The following is a 21,135-nucleotide window of genomic DNA, read 5'->3' as shown; positions in this document are numbered from 1 at the left end:
AATATTAAATATCCGCTACAACTTCTTAACTTCCCATTTTATCACATAATTTTAAAGTAGAATTTAATTTCAATTTAATATGCAATTTTATTATAGTTGAGAATTTAACAAAAAAATAGCACATTTTGTATTTACTTTTTTTTTTTATACAACAACAAATAAATTAAGAATACTTACATAGCAAACAACTTAAGATGTTTTGTACTAAATTTACGCTTTCATTTGAAATTAGCACTAATTGCAAAGAAAGGAAATTTAATATTCAAATTTTTAATTCTAAACTTAAATAATAATGTGGGCGCCCCCCTGTGGTTTATTTTAGAATGATATTAAATATGATTAAATAAAAAGAAATAAAAATAATTTCAAATTGTCAAAATGACAAAGAAAAAAAAACAAATAAAAAATTATTTCCGATAATAAAGTGATATGACAAAAATATTCATTTAATCTAGTTTACTAGCGTTCATGTTTTCGTTTTTGTATACTAAGTGAAACATAAATACGATTATAATCATAAAGATAGCTGCTAAAGTACAATAAATCTTACAAGTTTGAACAACATAACGCTTACTATTGTCAATCTAATTGATAATATTTTGGAATTGACGCGTACAATATGACGCCAAATAAGAAAAAACTAAATTAAAAAGAGTTTGGATTTCTGGTATTCTCAATTACTTATTGGAAAACTATTCATAAGTGTGAACCAACGTAATTATAAAACGGTATTAAAATTTTCGGAGGCAGACGCTAATAAATTAATGTAGCACATAGAGTTCAACGGGTCACATATTCTGTAGAGTATTTTGAATACATAGCACATGTGTGACAGAATGTGTGACATACTTAACCACATAAATGACGTATTAACATAAATACGTGATAAGGTAATTAAAATTATTTATAAATACCTATATAAATATATAGGTTAGTTATATTCATATAATGTAGGTTATAAATACCTACATTATATGAATTAAATTTTAAAATTTATTAATAATAAATTAGATTTAATTATCAATTTAATTAAAAGATAATTTTAATATTTATAAACAACTTTATATCAGTAAATATTAAAAATACATAGAATTTGTGTGCGTGTAATGTTGTATTATAATTAAGAATATTGATAACAGTTAAGTTAATTTGACAATTAAGAGGCACTAATTTACAAGTATGTAGGTATTACAATAATTATTAAACTGTTATAAATTCAATATTGCAATAATAAGGTCTTTTTGAAAATTTGAAACAAAAATTTTGTTCATAATTTTTTACAATTAACAAATTATTTCAATTTTAATTACTTTTTTTTATTATCATAACAGTAAATTAAACAATACTACTATCAGTTCACTATATTGTAACACAAAAATGAAAAGAATACAAAACAGTGATACTCGTAATTACTGCCATCTAATTCTAAAAGAGTACACTTGCACCTGACCCCGTTAAGAAAAAAAAATTATTATCAAAATTGTTATCAAAATTGTTATTAAGAATATTTTATTATCGTCATGATAATTGTACTACACATAACAATACCAATTATTATTTTATGTATTATATATTGTCATGCCAGTTTTTTTATATTTCAAACATTTTGAATTCCTCGTTTTTCTTTTAAAATGTTGTCAAAATACTTTATATGTATTAATTCTAAAAAAAAAGCATAAATAAAAATACAAAAAGAGAAAAATTTTTCATTCTTACTGTTTTGTACAATAATTGTACAACAGCAATTATTGTCTTCTTTATTATTTATTCAATAGCCGGCACCGGCATTTTACAATTATTATTATAGAAGAAAATTAAAGTTCATAAATATTATTTTGTTTACTATAGTATATAGCAATTCAATTATTTATTATTTTTTATACATACATATAATATTGTTTATATATCTAGCCTGTTTTAACATTAAAACTTTCAAATAACCTTTAAAGAAACAAAATATGTGAAAAAGAAAAAATAAATTTTATATTTCAATTTTCAAATCGAATTCTCTTATAATTCAACAAAAACAAAAAGAAAACATTTATTTCTGTCATTCTGTGTCTCTCTTTTCAAATATTAAATTTTCTTTACTAAATAAAGAGAATAGACATGAACATGACAGCAAAGTATAATATGAAGGCAATAATTAGCAAGAGGACTGGAGAAGAGAATTGAAATTGAATTAAATTAAAACACAATTTTGTTGAATAAACTAAAACTTGACAGCAAAAAAAGAAAATAAATATTTCTGAGAGACAATTTTTTTTGAGAGAGAGAGAAATTATTTTATTTTAAAGGTGAATTTTTTATAAAATTAAGAGCAGTATTTAATTTACTTGCGTGCAACAAATAACTATTTCATTTTATTCCTATTGCTATTCTGTGTGACTCCATTAAATTTTAGGGTTAATAATAATTTTATTCTGCATTTAATTTGGAAAAGAATAAAAATATTAAAGAGAGAAGAAAAGAAAAATTTTTTTTTTAATTATTTTGTTTTCTTCTTTTCCATTTTAATTAGAGCTTCCATATTAATTAATTTTTTTTTTGTTACTCAAGCAGTCAGTCAGTCGTCGTCGTCGTCGTCAGTTCATTATCAGTTTTGAATGAGTTTAAATAATAAAGTACGGAATATGATTTTGAAATTTTGTGCAAATTTAAATTTTTTATTTGCTGAAAATAATGCACCATATTTGGAACGTTTATATATGGCTAAACAAGCTGGTTTCAGAGGTATTGAAATTTCATATCCAGATAAAATATCATTAGATGATCTTATTAAAACTAAAAATGAAACAAATTTGGAATTGGTTTTAATGAATATTAAATTGGGTAAGTTTTTATTATAATTTGTGGTATTCACATACATATGTATACATATACATACATACATAAATAATTTTTTGATAATTTTTTTTTTTTGGAATTTTAAAGTTCATATCATCTGTTGTTTTTTTTCTTTAAAATAAATAAAAATAACACTCCCATTATTTGAATAAAATTATGAAAATATATTTACATACATACATACATATGTCTATACATATAAAGCTATATTAAATTATTTTTTAATTGTTGTTTTCGTAAACATTTTGTTTTTTTATCTCTCAAAAATTTTTAAAATTTTCAAGGTTAGCTAGATTTCTTATTTTTGTTTTTTCAAGAATAAATAAAATGACAGTAAAATTTTATACTCAGTGATTTTAAATAAAATGTAATATTTATGTATGTATGTATGTATGGATATGCATAATAATATTTTACCTACTTGAATGTAGGTCATTAAACTTTTCGTATGCATTTAATGTGTACATAGGCATACAAGATGTGTTGGCATGCGTGTGTGTGTGTGTGCAGTAAAACTTTAATTTGATTTCTGTTAGCATTGTTTTAAAACTGAGTGAAATTCAAAATTGCATACGAAAATAATTGCATAAGTGAATAGCTTTTACATAATTTAGGCGATCACTTACTTTTTAAGTGGATCACTTAAATTCAAGTGGAATATATGTTACACATGTATGCACTGACATACAAACGTACATAAGTATTTTTAATAACTTGTTGAGAATCAAATTTATGTATACGTATTGTACGTATGTAGGTACCTACATACATACGAGTATAGTTATATAATATTTACATAAAAATGAATCTAAGCTTATACATAATTAACATTTATACATAGATATAGAATGAATGTTATTATGTTATTTTAGAAAAATATTTATATATACATACATAGATATGTACATTTGTATTTATTTTGTATGGTGAATTTTACAACCGTATGAAATTCTCAATAAATATGTAAAAGGTGAATTATTTTAGAAATTTGAAATGTTACAAAATTTTGGATAGTAAAAGCACAATTGATTTTATTTTTATTTTTTTCGGAAATTTTGTTTAAATATCAACTACACACATGCATACGTACATACTCTTGTATTTGTAGGCGTTTTACACATTTTTATTATAAGCAAACATGAACACTGGTGAAAAAAATCAATTCGATTTTTAATTAAATTGAAATTTGGTACCTAATTACAATTGTGTAAATAATTTAATTGAAAATAAGTAAATACAGTTGGTGTTCATACATACAAACACATTTCGTTTTGAATTTATTTTTCTATTGTCCAACTTATATAATGATTAATAAACTTTAAATTTTAAGTTCACATGTACCTAAATACATATTTGATTTGTAAATTTTTTCCGGGAATTCCCATAATTTCTTAATTGAAATTTTTTGTAGAAGCTACAAGAATATTTATTGAGTTAAATGAACATCTTTTATTTAATAAGTGTGCCAGTAAGAGAGAAAGCAAGTGCAATACATACATATGTATGTGCATACCTACATATATCAAACGTGTATGAATTTAAATCAAACGTGCAACAATAATAAGTTTGAAGGCTAGATTTTCTAATAAAAAATTTATAGGTACTTATTTATAGAATCCACATTTGAATATTGATTTGAAACCTTATTGTGGTACATAAGTACTTGATTTGAAAAATTTAATTGATTTTTGTTTTTTTTTTTGTTCCAATATAATTTAATTTTCAATTTACCTTGATTTTTTCGATTCAATACCTAATTTATGTGTAATACTTTAAACACATTTTATTTTAATTCATTTAAAATTTTAAATATTTACATATCGCTTTAATGATTATTAAATATACATACATACATACATACATAATATGTATATGGTATGTACATTTTGAATAACAGTTAAATTTCATATGATATGCAATAAAATCATATAAAATTCATGTATCACCTTCATACCAATAACTATTAAAAATGTTAAAATATAACATGTGATCTGTTAATGTTATATTTTGTATAATAATACAATATGTATGTATGTATTGTTTATTTATGTTGTGTAAAAGTGAATTTATTAAAATTGAAGCGAATTAAATACCGTTATTTTGTTCATATTAATAAATTGAGAAGAGAAAACTGACTCTCTTTTTTTTTGACTGATTATTATTTTACACGTCAATCAGCATAATTATAATTGTGTATTTTAAAGGGACAGTAAGAGTATTGCGAATGCGTTAAAATTTTTCTCGTTATGCGATAATGAAAATTTTAAATTGTAAATATTTTTCAAGTGGGCCATGAAATTTTGTTTTTTTTTTTTCATAATATTGAAAATTAATTACTTTTGCATATTGCATTAAGAGTTTTTAATTCAAGTGCTGATAAAGTTATTTTTAAATTTTCGATTAGGTAGCTTAGATATAATTTTTTTGTGATTTAAGAATATTTGGCAATTTAGGGTAATTTTTATAAATAATTAATGCAGTTAAAGTTTTAGGAAAGAAAAATGCTTGCTTGGCAATAGCCCGACATTAATTGTATTTGAAGAAAAGTACTGTGCCAAGTCCGAATCCTTACAATAATAAAATGTAGTAGTAGCCATAAAGTAATTATTCAGAATAATTATTTTAGTTAAGAATCTGATAAAATTATTTAAATATTACAAGTGTATGTATAATGAAATTAATATAATAATTATGTATAGGTATAACGTATAATTGTTATATTAATTTATATAAATCGGCAATATTATTTGAGGTTTCCATTAGTTTACTCAATATTTTTATACTTTATAAAAATTTTAGAATATTTATACTTAAAAAAAATTGTTTTCCATACAATTTTATATTGTATAACACTTATTCTTAATACCATATTGTTGCCGTATATCATTATGTAATCGTTATATAAATTATTATAATATAATGCAATTAATTACTGTTTAAGAATCGTGACTTTTAAATGATTAATTAAAAAAAATTTATGTATAGGTACAACAATTAATTTTTTAAATAAAAGGTAATCTAATTAGAATAAAAATTTTTGTAATATTAAGAAATTACTCATATAATGTAGGTAACCCGATATAGGTTTATCCGATTATTCAAAACCATATTTAATTATTATTCATTTCCTACTACACTTACTACCTTACAAGTTACTTCCGACATTTTTGCATTATTATGAATTTTTTTATTAAATTCACAGTAGTTAGGTACATTTAAATCATATAAAAACCACTCAAAATATAAAAGTAATAAAAGTAGTTATGGTTAAAACCACAATCATAACATAGTAGTTAAACATTTTTATTTTATTTATTCTTATTATTGTTTTTTTAATTCCTATTTAATTTAAAATTATAAATTTCATAAATTTAATTAAATTATGAAGACTATAAAATTTATTTAAGTATATATATGTATATGTATATCAACATATCACTTATAAATTATAAATAATATATGATTTTTTTTTTGATTTTTTTATATTGTAGGTAGTGAACCAGACACAGCATTTGGATCAACATCATTACCCAACCTTGAAAATACATTCCAACAACATTTTTTAGATACAATTGCATTGGCTAAAAAATTAAATTGTCATAAGTAATTTAAATATAGTTATATACCTACATTTATTTTTGTTTTAGATTCTGTAAAAAAAATAAGTAAGGTGGAATATCTTTGCAGCATGGAATCATAATTATAGTTTAATTCGAATAATTTATAGTAATTTCAAATAGACATGTATATATAAAAAATAAAATTTGACTATTGTGAATTTGAAAGTCTATAATGATTAGCCATTTGTTAAAGAAATTTACAAAACCAATAATTATTTAGATGTCTTTAGATAGTAAATTTTGTAAAACAAACTATATTGAATCACTTAATTGGATCAGATGATTGAATCAGTTAATTGAATACAAACGTCTTATGTTAAACCAATTAATTTGCTTAAGGTTAAATAATTTCCTCCATTTGATTCTAATTCAAGTAGATCTCATTATTTTTACAATACCTTTAAAGAATTTACTAATATTATATAAAATAGTATTAAATCAATTATTTATTATAATATTTTTAAAATATGTACATATATTAAATTTTATTTTTTTTTAATTTTAGAATTCATTTGATGTCCGGCAAAGTTAAAAATGAATCACGTGAAAAACATTTAAAAACTTATATAAAAAATTTAAAATTTGCTGTTGAACATTTGGAAAAAGAAAAAATTTTAGGTTTAATTGAACCAATAAATGGTTATGCTGTACCAGATTATTTTTTAAATAATTATAAAACAGGTATAATAGACCAAAATAGAATTAGAAATTAAAAAGATTTTTTTAATTATAAAATTCAAAAAATAGAATGAGAATTGTGTTAAGCATAAATTTTAAAATTTTTATCTGTAAATAAATTGTTTACTAGTTTATTTAATTTAATATAAAGGGATTAATAATCCGAAAATGCAGTTCTAATTTAAGTCTTAATATCAAGCGCGTTCAATAAATCAAAACTGTAAAATCTGCAAAACTGCATATTCGAATAGCACAGTTTTTTTATAACTAAATACTGCAAACATATTATTTAATACAACAATTAGACAAAAGAATAAAATAGAAAAATGTTGGATATTCAAGAATTCGACTCGATTATTTTAGAAATCTATAAAAGTAAAAATTATTCAATTTCTGCAGATTTGTAAGTATATGTGGAAAGACTTTTAAGATTTAAATTAGAATTTTCCGTGCATTTCGTAATTATCGAAAATCCTCTAATTTTTTAAAAATTTATTTTATGGAATTTTAATTTTGTGTAAAATGAAACTAAATTATTACAAATAATAATTACAAATAATAAATTATTACAAATAAAATATTTTTTTTTTTATTTAATTTTAGCTGTTGATGTTATTAAAGAAATTGATAGTCCATATTTAAAATTAATGGTTGATTTATATCATTTACAACATATTCAGGGTGATGTTACAAATTCAATTAAAGAATTAATGCCAATTATTGGACATTTTCAAATTGCTCAAGTACCAAATAGAAATGAACCAAATGCATTTGGTGAATTAAATTATGAATATATTTTTGATATTATTAAAAATTCTGGCTATAGAGGTTGGATTGGTTGTGAATATAAACCAAAAGATGGTACAAGCCATGGTTTAAATTGGATAACTCAATATGGTTTTAAATTATGAATTTTTTTTTTTGCATATTTTCAAATGTAAAATATACTACATAAATAGATACTTATTTGTTATTTGTGGTTGAATTAAAAGAGAGTTAATAAATTTAGCTTCTTTTTTTTCATTTTATTTAAATATTTAATATATATATATACAAAAAATTTACAAATATTATTATATTATTACTGTTAATGGCCGTTATATAAAATAAAATTTTTATACTTAATATTTTTATTTTTTATTTAAATAAGTATATAAAAAATAAATTTAAGATTAGATTAGGGAAATTATTACACTTAGTACTTGACATTGTAATTGTATATACTAAAATAAATTTATTATATATTTTTTTTTTTTAAATATTTAAGTAAATTATCAAGTGCTATAAATTTTGATTTGCTTGTGCAAAGTATTAATATGTAATTAAAGAAAATAATTCGGAAAATAAGCAAGTAAAATATTTTATTTGAATTGTAAACTAAGACGTTGTATAATATCAAATAATTTAATTATAATTAGGACTATCTAAGAAGTAATATATTAGTAGGATGCTCTGTGATATTCAGATTTCCTAAAATGATTTTTGGAATAGTATTATTCATTCGTAATTCAAATAACTATGATTTTATTAAAATTTTAATTATTCATTGTTGTATTTTAAAATTTATATTGCCCATTAATGGTTCATTTTTATAAAACTTCTTATGATACTTATATATATATAACTATTTTTAATGAATAATTAATTTTAATTTGAGCTTCAATTACTTAATAGTAAACAGATTATTTCTAAAATTAATTTCTTCTTTACAATATATGTCTCCTATAGGTATTAATGTGCACCAGTGCTCAATATTGGAATAAAAGAATTAATAATACTCAAATAAATATTCTGTTGTTGCCGCATTATTTACTAGAATCCTTATCGAAATCTAATAAAAATTTGAATTTCATTAAGTAAATTAAAAAGATATACATAATAAGAACAAAGTAAATAATATCAAATATCAATTTCAGCTGATTCCAGCAATTAGAATCAAATTTAAAAAAACTCACTAATGGTAGTCACTTAGTTTACTTCACAACATTATAATTAATGGTTATAAAGAACGCTTTAAATACAAAACTAGAATTGTAAGCTGCAAATCACAAGAAATTCTTAAAACTTTTCAAATTAATTTTCAAGATTGCCCTTCTAAGAAAATATGAAATTAATTAATTTTTTCTACTCGTTTGAAAGACTGCATAATATATTTACTTACTTATTTTCTTTTTTTTTTTCATTAAAGAAAAAAAAAATATTATTCGAAAAATAAAAATATTTGATTAATGGTTAAATAAAAAAAAATTTTTTTTTGACACGTTTCTTAACAAAACTCATATACATAATTGCAATATAAGTAAGTAATATACAAGTATATTTAATAATACAATGCATATCTAAATTTATATACATAAGATTGTTTGCTGTGGCACATAAGGTATACGATGTACATATATACATATTCATATTTTATGTGGGTATAAAATATCAGTAAAAGATAAGGAATAATAAAATGCATTATCGAAAAAGAATAAGAAATTGAGAAAAAAAAAAAATGAAACCACCGAACAAAAACAAATTTCTTAAATAATAATGGAAAATTTTTTTTTTGAATAGCACTAGGTTAAGGATAGGGTTGAGTAGGTATATATACTTACATATGAGAAACCAGTTTCCCAATTTCATATACATATACAGAGTTACTTTATTTTTACTTCTGAACGAATAAATTTATAAATTATAAGAGATTTTTTTATTCATAAATTATAATATTATAAAACATCAGCTGATGAAGAGTTGCTTTATTTGCATATGACTGTCATTTTCAAATTAAAGTGATTAACGTGATTTTGGAATTATCGTCATGTTAATGGATGTTCTGAGAAAATAACAAATTATTTTGGATTCTGGATAAAAATTCAATTGGACAACAAAATTTTATTTCATCTCTGGCCTCTATTTTCTAAGCATTTTATTAAATTTTAATAATACAATTTTCAATAGCACATAATCAATTTTTGATTGACGTATGATTTAACTAATTATTTTATAAGAGAATATTGGCAGTTTAAAGTTTTAACAATTCGTAAATTGAAGAAACACGAAATTACGAACACTTTTGGACAATTGACATGTTACGATCCCACTTTGACATTAAATTTGAGTGTTAAACTTAAAGTGTTTGTTAATAGTAAATATTGTCCAATTATTAGTTATAAATCACTGTATATACTATTAGTTTTATCTCTTAAAAATAATACAAGTGTAATGTAATTTTATGAAAACGGTATTAAGGTGAATGTTATGTACACACATTAAGTATATTTTATTTAAGAGAATAAAAAAAAATTAATAGGGTGCTATCAATGATATTATTTATATTATAAGTTACGTTCATAATGAGATAACAATATATCGTAATATATTCATTTATATACATACCTACTATACATATGTACATGTAAGTATGTAATATTAAAGAAAATCAAATTTTAATGTAAAATCTTCGGCGATGAAAAAATATTTTTTTTTTCTACTTTATTTTTATTATTTTATTAATATTGTAAGTATGTATATAGGTCTGTATGAAAGGTGAGCTAAGGTCAAAATAATAATTTTTGAAAAAAAAAACAGAAAAATAATTTATTTGTATTTTTGAATTTTCATTAAAATAATCAAAGAGCATTATTACAATGGTATTAAATGTAAAAATTTTTTTTTCTTATGCATTTCAGTTGCATGAGGTTGAATATTATGACTTATCACCTATATAATATATCTACACTTATAATCTTCACGCCCCAATTTGTAACATATTAGAAAAAAAAATTTGAAATCGAGATTTTTTATACATTTAGTTTTTGTTTTTTTTTTTTGTTAAATCATGCATTAAAAGAAAATAACATTATTGATAATCAAAATTAAATTTGAAAAAAACGAAGACTTGTTAGCGACGGTCAATTTTAAAATACTCAATTTAATCCATTTATAATTCAATATGCTATAATTAATAGCAGTTATTCAAAAAAACTAAGAGGAAAGCAAAACAATTAGAAAATTATTCTATTTTGAAAATATGACCATGAGACCAGAATCACAATTTAAAAAATAGGTAAAACAAGCCACAATATGGTAATACTGTTTCAAGAGATATGTGTAGGAGAAAGTTCGAAAGAGTTTATTTTAATATTGGAAGATTATCATTGTTAAGAGGTGTTAGGTACTGTTTACATATGTTTACGATAATGTCTAAAAATAAATGTGCGATAAAGTTTGATGACTGTTTACACATCAGACTGAAATTATCTGATAACGACTACGAATCTATAACCAAAATAAAAATCAACTGCTGATCGCTGTTCCTAGCCCCCAAAAAAAAAATTAATTCTCACTATTTTACTTTCACAAAATCTGACAAGAAGTCTAATGAGAATAGAAGTAATTTCAATTGATTGCCGTCAGTCAATCAAAGTTTGATGTCAAACAGTGTTTACATATACAACTTTCATCAGATTCAGATTAAATCGTAAATTTTGTCTTATATATTAGCAATTATTGTATAACAGTTATATATATAAGTATATAAGTGTACAAATATAAATAAAATTTTTATTAAATATTTTTAGAGCGAAACAACAGGTGATTATTTAATAATAAATTATTAAAGTTTATGATATAAATTTTACATGATTGTATGACATGATTTCAACATTTCAATTATATATTTTGACAACTTTATTATAATATAGGGTGTGGCAAAATTATTATGACAGATTGCTTAAATATAACGTATACTTGGTGTAAACACATAATTATCACATAGGCACTTATATTAAAAAAAAAAATTATAATTTATATTACGAAGAGAGACAATTATTTTTTTTTGAAAATTTTTTACTTTCATGAGAAAATCGAATAAAATAATTAAAATATTTTAATCAAAATTGTAATTAATTGTTCATAATAAATTGTACTTAAAAAAAAAATATTCACAATAAAATATTGAAATAAAATTTTTATTGAAATTAAAATTTTGAAATAAATTAAAAAATTTACGATACTTATATACTTAAATAGTAAAATATTATGTAATTTATAATGATTTTTTTTAGTAATTTAAAAATTTTACACTCAATTATTGAATTTTACGTTTTACAAATTTCAAAAACACTGGAAATATTTTTTTTTCATCTAAAATTTCTTATTAACTCGTTCTAATAGCTCAATAGATTTAATTAACAATTTCAGTATTTGGAATTTAGAGAAAAATATTTGGACACTGAGGAAAATTGGGTAAAGAATTAAACTCATATACTTAGAATTTGAATCAAAAGTAGGTGACCTTATTTGACCTTGTTATTTGATTGCCGTCATAAACACTAAAATGTTATGGTTTTTAGCACCATTTAAAAAAAAGAAAAAACGAAAAGTACTAATTATGTACTTAAAACTCTTACTAGAGAACCCACTCATTTTGTGACACAAAAAGAAAATTTTTTGGAGTTAAAATGTACCTACAGTATAGAACAAAAAAAAAAACTTTCACCTTTAATTTTTACAAGATGAAAGAGAAATAAAAAAAATTGTCTTCATTTAATTTTTAAATTTCTGTTTTTTTAATAAATTTTACTATCAATTTCATTTAAGTTTTCATTAATCTTATATACCAAAAATATTAAAAAATTTTAATTATAGTTTTCTTCAAAAAAAGAAGTGATTTGAAAAACTTTCTTCTTACCATTCTAATTTCCTTGCCAACCAAAAAAAAAATGGGCAAGCAAACTATTATTACACACCTGAAATTCTCATTCCGTTGTTTTATCTTTCTAGTTTCCCACTTTTAATTTTTTAAGCTCTTTGAAAAAAAAAAAATGTAAAAATGAGGAGTAAAACAAAAAATTTTTTTTTTTAGTACAATTTACTAAATGAGCCGTAGGCTAAAAGAAGCCTGCGATCAAGTAACATAACATGATTTTTTAAAAGTAAAAGAATTTAAAAGTTTCAAATTAATTTAAGTTTTTTTTTTTTTTTGCCACAAATTTTCATTTTAATCTAGCCTACAACTAGAAATCTATGCGTAAAAATAGTAGTTATTATACAGAAGAAAAAAAAATTAAAGATAGAAAACAAATGTACCTTTAAGCGTTTTCAATTAAATCTTTATTACTTAAGTATATGTAAGTAATAATAAGAGAAAGAGAAGAGGCGACTCTTTATATTAATCTCTCTGAATTGCACTCTCATCACAAAAAAAAAAAAATTGTTATCAAATATCAACTATATTTTTTGTTCAAATATCGGAAGAAGTTTTTTTTAATGTTTTTACTTTCAGCATTAAAAAAAACTAAAATTTTTTTAAGATTTTTTTTTATAGAAATTTCAAATAGAATGGGTGGAAACAGAATTTAATAATGCACTTTAAGGCATTTTCTATTTTCTATAGTCTTTTCAATTTTATAATTGAACCCTCGAGCAAAAAATTATAAATTGTGATCATTTTTTTTTTTTTATATAAAATAAACTCATCATTGGAATTTAACTAGAAAATATTTAATAAAAAAAAAATGTACAAAGCCATACTTGGTTATAATGTAATTATTAACCACTAAATTAAAATTTCCTTAAATATATTACTAAGTATATAATATTGTTAGTTTTATAGATCTACAATTAAGTAGTTAGTTTTATAGTTCATTACAAGAGGCATAAAATGATAAGCCTCTTGTCATTTAATTTATTTCATATTTAGATTGCAGTATAATTAATTATTTTGACATTCAAATTGCAATGGTACTATTACATTACAGTACAATTTAGTTTAAATACTTGTATACATACTAATAATTACTGACACTATTCAATAATATGTAATTAAATTTGCAATAATTTTATTCACAATAGGGTTAGTTGACGTAATACGAAATCTTATAGAAACCATCTATACTTAAAATTTTTAATTATTTTAAGAAATTTTCATTTAATTGTCATTAATAATTTGTTGAACTAGCAAGTGTATGTAATGTACACTGGCTATTAAACGCTCAAACTACCACCATCTAAGTGCGGTTTAAGTGATTTCCATTATATCTTTTGAAATCAAGGTATTGTTTGTGTTTTAAAGTTAATGATTAGGGTAACTAGTCAAGTGGTTGACCATTGTAATTTTCTTCTTGAAGATAATTTAGAATGTAAATGAATGATTCATGACCTAGTTTCTACTTTGTCATTTCTGTTTTCATTTTTTTTTTTATACTTTTTGTTGTTGTTGAGTTTCTAATAAACAGATGGTCATTTAATGGTTAAGAATACAATATGTAGATGGCTCTGAGCACTTTTAATTTTTATTATATACTCTTAACGTTTCGAATTCTTATAACGTGAGAATTTAAATTTCGTTTTAGTAAGTAGTAAAGAATTTACTATTTCAGCTGTTCTTACTTCATTTAATGTTGTGATAAATGCAATTATTTAGGTAATTTTTTGACATAACAGTTTCTTATATTGAGCCTATTGAGTATGCATTGAGTGTATTTGACAGCATTTACTTTGTTTTTTTTTTTTATAGAAGATTGTGAGAAACATGAAAGAAGGTGGTCCCATACATTCTTGTGTAGTTATTTAAAAACTTAAATTTATTTAGAATTATTACAAAAATTTTTGAATTTCAATTTTATAAAAAAAAAATTTTTAATTCTCTGTAAACAAAAGTTTTAATATGAAATTTTCATTATTGTTAAACTTTAATTAAACTTAAATTTTTTTGTGTTAACTAAAATTTTATTAATAATTCGTGATAAATTTTTTATTTTGTATTTTAAATTCAGGGTTAATTTAATAACTAAAAATATTAGAATATCTCTGCTAAGGAAATGAAAGAAAAAAATTTTTTTTTGTATTCTTTCCAATATAAAGGGAAACTTAATTATAAAATAGTCTTTTGACATGTAAGAAAAGAGACTACATTGTCTTTCAAATTTATTATACAGTTCTACGAAATTACGAGTACATGATTATAAAATATATTTGATATACAGACAGCTATATATTATGTAGATATACAAATTCTTGAATGCACTTAAGAAAAAAAAAAACTACAAAATTATATTTTGTAATTTTTCGTGACTTTTATTATTGTATTGCATGACATAAAATATTTATTAATATACTATATCCACCCACCTACGAAAATATACATTTATGTATATTATGTATTATGAAAATTATTTAATAAGAATATTATATAATGATTTTTTTTTATGTTATACTCGTATATATTAAGTATATCAATAAAATTAGTAGTAAGTATAGCGCTGAAATGTATAAGAATATTAATATGTGAGACCTTAATTGCGTATGGCAAGGGTGAAGTTCAATTTTTGGAATTCACATTCTGATTAAAATTACCAATTAGATAATAATATTATGACATATTATTTTTATAACATTATACACTAATATTAACACACACGCATGCATGTAAATATAACAAATTCCCCAAAAATTTTATATAATAAGTATGATGTTTTATTTAATGTCATAATAAATATCTATGAATATATGGCACAACCCTACAATACACCCCTATTTGAGAAAACTGCGAACACTGTTCTAATATACTCAATTAATTTTCATTACTATTTTAATTTGTGTGAGAAAGCGATGATCAAAAGAACATACTGAGAGAAAATTAAAAAGAGAATATAATTGCAGTCTTTGTCAAATTTATTTTATTATTGAAATCATCATTTTAAAATAAATGCTGTTCCTGTCTTTGCACGCCATATTACAATAACACCGCAAGGGGAACAGTATTTTTCGGAATGTAAATTGGGAACTCAATTAAAAGAGTAAAGGCTACTACTAAAACTTTGTCAGTAAATCACATCAGATGAGCCAAGATATGTGAAGTATTTTAACACTACTATCAACATTAGACAATGATTGAATAAACCATGCCACACTTTTACGAAATAATTTTAATGAAAACAAATTTTACTCAATATTTTAGTATAACAGAATGAAATTATTGCTTGCCAGCCTTCATTCAATTAATATTTTATTAATAAAAATTAAATTTTAAATAAAAATTTCGCACGTGCCCAGATCTAGATCTAAATTACTTACGTTATATACATTAATTATTAAAAATTCTTTATGAATTAATTCTTATTTTATTATACTAACATTACATTTACATACATACTTGTTATACATGTAAAAGCTTTTCTATTATATAAACATTAAAAATAAAATAAATTTTTATTTTAATTGATCTTATTGTATTGACAGCCACAGTACATATTTTAAATTCAAACCTTAAAGAAAACTTGACTCAATTGACATCTAAAATATAAAAAAATCTAGTTAATTTCAAAATGGAATATTTTCGAATTAATTTAGAAATTTACATGACAAAGCCGAAATGATTGAATAAAATTGCATTTGAACTATTTGTTAATTGAGATTTCTGCATATAAATTTAAAGCTTTTGTTTTTTAATAAAGGAACAGCAACAGAAGAGCAGTAGTAATAGTATAGCAGTAGCATCACACACGTGATTTATTTTCACATTTTAATGGCAATTTTAAGCGAATTATTTTTTTTTTCAAAAGTATAGACTTGAATACAAACACTTGTGGGTACCTATTAAATAAAAATTATAAGCTACATTTTCCCTTAAGAATTATACAGTTTAGTATAATTTCCTGTTATGTTTAAAATAACATAACATTATTACAAATAACATAAAATTTTTTACAAATCAATCATATTTTTTTTTGTGAAAATTTCCCTTACTATTGTTAAATAAGATATTATTTTTCTCACGGAAATATTTTATTTTGTTCATATAATTTCTTTTATATTATTCAAAATTTCCCTTTTAAAATTGTACTACATGTATAACAATTAAACAAAAGATGTCTAGCGTAAGCCAGATTTGTAAAATTAGATTTCCTTTTATTTTATAGTGGATTTCTTTTAAATATTTTACCATAAAATTTAAATTAAATTACTGAAATTTCATAAGAAAATTAATAGTAATAGCAAAGTAATAGAAAATAATGTTTCCAGTACTTTCTACTTCGATTTTTTAAGAATGACATTGTTTTCTCTTAAAATACCATTATATGTCATTTTTATCCTAAAAAAAAATATATATTTTCTTCAAAAATTCCATTACAAGTATGAATATTGCGTTTTGCTTTGGAGTGTAAACACAATGTATAATAATTATATCACATCAAACTTTTTTGAACTTTATCGAACATACATATTATTATTTAATTCGATATTTATTAAAATTTTAATTTAACTCTAATGTGTAAACACCCATGAAATTTTGTATTATGCGCCATACAAACGTCATACAATTCCCAATGTCAACGTCATACAATCCATTAGCAATGTTTGATATCTGAATTTTCAAACTTATTGATATTATTAAAAAAAAAAATTCAAATACATCTTATGTTATGCTCGTAAAACATGTTCAAACATAAGTATATTACGTATTATAAATAAACTAAATAATGTAAATTATTATTCACAATAGTGTTAACATTTTCTTAGAGATTATCTTAGATTATTGTACAACATTAAATTGAAACAACTTAAATAATCCCAAAATATGTGTGTATGTATGTAATTAAGTATTATGTAAACATGAATAAAATGTCAGTTAGCTAATATTTTAATGATGAATTTGGAAAAATACATTCATTCAAACATAAAACTTATATACTTATTGTATATTAAAATCACAATACCAATTCATTAATACCAATTCATTATACAGAAGCATAATATAACAAAATTTTAAAAAAGAGTTATGAAAAATTAGGTTTTAATGTTAAAATTAAAATAATTTACCTATTAAATTTGCATTAATCTTTGTGTTTATTCATGATTATTCATGTTATAAAGCAATAAGTCATCTTTTACAAGAAGAGCAACAATAACACTATTATTTTTTTTTTTTTGTTCGAAAATTACAACACCGAAACAAACACCAAAAAAACAAAAAAATTTTAAAATTCAAATAAATTTTTTTACACTTCAAAATTATAATTGTGCTATACTTAATTTTATCTTGTATGTCATACTGCACCTATTTATGATCGCATATATTTTATAATACCAGAGACAAGAGAGAGAGAGAGCCGTGATCATTAGCAATAGATGTCGCTGCTCATGAAAATACAATAGAAGTTTTCCTCACTCAAAATTCGCTGAAAAAGAAGGAACAAGAAAAAATAATTCTCCTACAACTACCGAAGGAAATTTTCGATGTAAAATTGTAAAAAATTAAAAATCGAATACATATGTTTTTGATTTTGTAATTCGAAAATATTTAAAAAAAATTTATTGTTTTAATTCGCAAATTAACATTTGAAAAACAGCGCACAACACAAAAAATTTGAATTATTCGCATATTGCACCAAGGAAATCTTTTTACAAATAAATTATTGTTGTGACATGGCAAAGTTTTGCTGTGATAATGTCAATATATCGATACACTACGATCTTTTGCGCTCTAGACCAATAACGACCTACAATTTTTTATCAACCAGTGAAGACTTACAATTTAAGTAACAAACAAGTATGATTGAATGCATTCGACGAATAAGATTCTAAATGAAAGAAATTGTTTCTTACAAAAAGAGAAGCAGAACTTGGAAGGCGAGAGAACTAGAGAGAGCTCTTTAGTAGACTGTACAAGAATTAATCTAGTTTTTGTTCCAGTATGCTTGGATTATTTCGGCATCACTACTGTAAACGCTTAAATATTTTTACATAAGCATTTAAAATTAAAATTTCACTTATGACATTTAAAAAAGTAAAACATTTAAAAACAGAAAAAATTTTAAAATTTTCTTATTTTTTTTTCTTTTTATTTATCTGTTTAGCAATATTGTCTGTACAATCATAATAACGTTACTGTTATTAAATTTGTTTGCATGACAATAATGTAAGTTTTATTTAATACTTTTTTCTTGTTCAATTTCTTTGTGTGTCAATAAGTCTTGTAAATTGTACAATAAATACAAAAAAAAAAAAAAAACAAAAAAAATGCAATATCAATGCAATATTGAATTGTGATTTTTTTCTTTGCTTATTGTTTTTATTTTATAAATTTCGAGGGAACGTAAATAAAATATTTTGAATATATAAAATGCTTGTTAGTCAATAATTATTGATTTAAATGCTTATGTAAATATTTTATCTGCATATATATACATATATATTACATATAAACCTACTTATTTATAAATTATGTATAAATTACTTATTAGTAGGAAAAGAAATTTTGTATAGGAACTGTTAAATGATGGTGAATAATAATCAACCACATGGTAAACAATCATGTTATTTTTTTTTTGTGTTATGAAAAATATAAGTATATTTCAACTATTTTCTCTTATTTTATTACATACTATATATATATATATATATATAAAATTACTATCATGCAGGTTTTACTTGTTATTTAATTTTTTTTTTTTATTTCTAATGTTAGATTTAAAAATTAAAGGAATTATTGGTGTTTGAAAAGGAAAGAAAAACAAAAAATTTTTTAATTCAAAATGTTATGTAATAAAATAATTTAAAAAATTTAATATTTAATATATTATTAAAATGTAAAAAGAAAGAAAAGAAAACAAAAATAATTTGATAACAAGAAGTAAGAAAAATTGTATAAGTAATGAAATAATTGAATAGTTTTGTTTTAGCAACACGGTAACATATTAGCATTATATGAGTAATTGTAGCAGTATGGCAGTATCTACTTAAATATTAAAAAAAAAGAGAGAAAAAGGAGGAAGAGAAATATAATTTTTACATTGAGTAATTATTTAATTTTCTACTAGAAAAACGCTACGAACAAAGAAAGCAAAAAAGTAAGAAAGCAAATTTATTAAAATATTTAGTCCACACTTCTTCTTAATATTTAATTGTCTAAATATTAAGAAATATTATGAAAATTTAATTAAAATACAGTCGGATACGCATAATTGATTGAAAGTTATTAAAAGTTTGGATCCATTTTTTTCTTATATTCAAAAATCAATTAAAAGCAATCATTTCTGATGACATAAAATGTGAACTTCTTAAAAAATTACATATGTGTATGCACATATTGTGGGAAGATAAATCTTTTCATTTTTAATTAATTCTTTTTGCTGTATCCCGGAGAAAATTTATGTCAAAACGGTATTTTTAGAGTTGACAAGTTGTTTGATGTCAAATTAGACAATTAGGTTTTAGTTCAAAATAAAAAATTAATTTAGTTTGATTGAAAGAACAGTAAGTTTACTTTTTCGAGTACTAGTGCAAAATTACACAAGTTAAACATTTATGAATGTTTACGATTAGTGCAAATTAATCACACACATACGAGCTCTCTTTAAAATAAAAACCTTGGTTAAATGCAATTAATTTGCGAAAAATAGTATGCATAAATATCCGTGTTCAACTGTATTAAATAATTGTTATACAATATGATGATTAATATATGTATACTCCGATTATATAGAGCAGAATGCATTCACAATAATTAAGTATTATGACTCTTGTTCGTTAATGTTAACATATTTTATATTACAAAAAATTTTAATAATAATACAATTATTATACTTAAATATTAATATACATATTATATAAAATATTTAATTTTATTCTTAAAATAATAAAAATAGTAATTAAATTTAATTAAAATATTTATAATTAGAAATTTTTTTTATTTTTTAAATATTTAATTTTTTTTTAATGAAAAATTAAATTTTATTAAATAATTAAAGGTTAATGAACGACCTACCGTATAAAAGTAATTAAAATATGTATACATATATGTTCAGTATAATAGATAGTAATTAAAATTTTAATTAACTAATTTAATTATCTATGAAATATATTAAATATAATTTTAACATAATTATGACAATAAATAATTCTAACTGTATGTAATGCGTTCCATTTTTTTTATTGCGGCATATTGTTAACAGTACTTTATTCTCTTAGTTATAGAGCAAACATATTGTTAACAGTA

At 21.7% G+C, this 21,135-nt stretch overlaps 2 protein-coding genes across 2 annotated transcripts in view; one reads left to right on the top strand and one right to left on the bottom strand.

The window, feature by feature from the left end:
- The window catches only part of LOC129616251 (probable WRKY transcription factor protein 1), a 128,035-nt gene extending 109,985 nt beyond the window's left edge, over window positions 1-18,050 (bottom strand). The window contains exon 1 of the mRNA XM_055531838.1: window positions 17,958-18,050. The gene's annotated coding sequence lies outside the window, so the exon portion shown is untranslated. The remainder of the gene's footprint in view (window positions 1-17,957) is intronic.
- LOC129616284 (putative hydroxypyruvate isomerase) lies at window positions 2,545-8,153 on the top strand. The gene is made up of 4 exons (XM_055531866.1): window positions 2,545-2,832; window positions 6,339-6,450; window positions 6,973-7,148; window positions 7,749-8,153. The coding sequence occupies exons 1-4, from the start codon at window positions 2,607-2,609 to the stop codon at window positions 8,054-8,056; spliced, it is 822 nt and encodes a 273-aa protein (XP_055387841.1). The 5' UTR covers window positions 2,545-2,606; the 3' UTR covers window positions 8,057-8,153.
- Window positions 18,051-21,135: the final 3,085 nt, after the last annotated feature.

Source organism: Condylostylus longicornis, unplaced genomic scaffold (genome assembly GCF_029603195.1).
Source record: "Condylostylus longicornis isolate FDR11 unplaced genomic scaffold, ASM2960319v2 ptg000005l, whole genome shotgun sequence".
Lineage (NCBI taxonomy): Eukaryota > Metazoa > Arthropoda > Insecta > Diptera > Dolichopodidae > Condylostylus > Condylostylus longicornis.
Note: the sequence above shows the minus strand (reverse complement) of the source record. Positions and strands in the feature narration are given on the sequence as shown.

Excerpts from the sequence above, each read along its gene's own strand:
- LOC129616284 (XM_055531866.1), top strand. The coding sequence starts at position 2,607 with ATGAGTTTAAATAATAAAGTACGGAATATGATTTTGAAATTTTGTGCA. Across the intron at positions 6,451-6,972 it reads AAAAAATTAAATTGTCATAA|AATTCATTTGATGTCCGGCA; the intron begins GTAATTTAAATA and ends TTTTAATTTTAG. Across the intron at positions 7,149-7,748 it reads TTTAAATAATTATAAAACAG|CTGTTGATGTTATTAAAGAA; the intron begins GTATAATAGACC and ends ATTTAATTTTAG.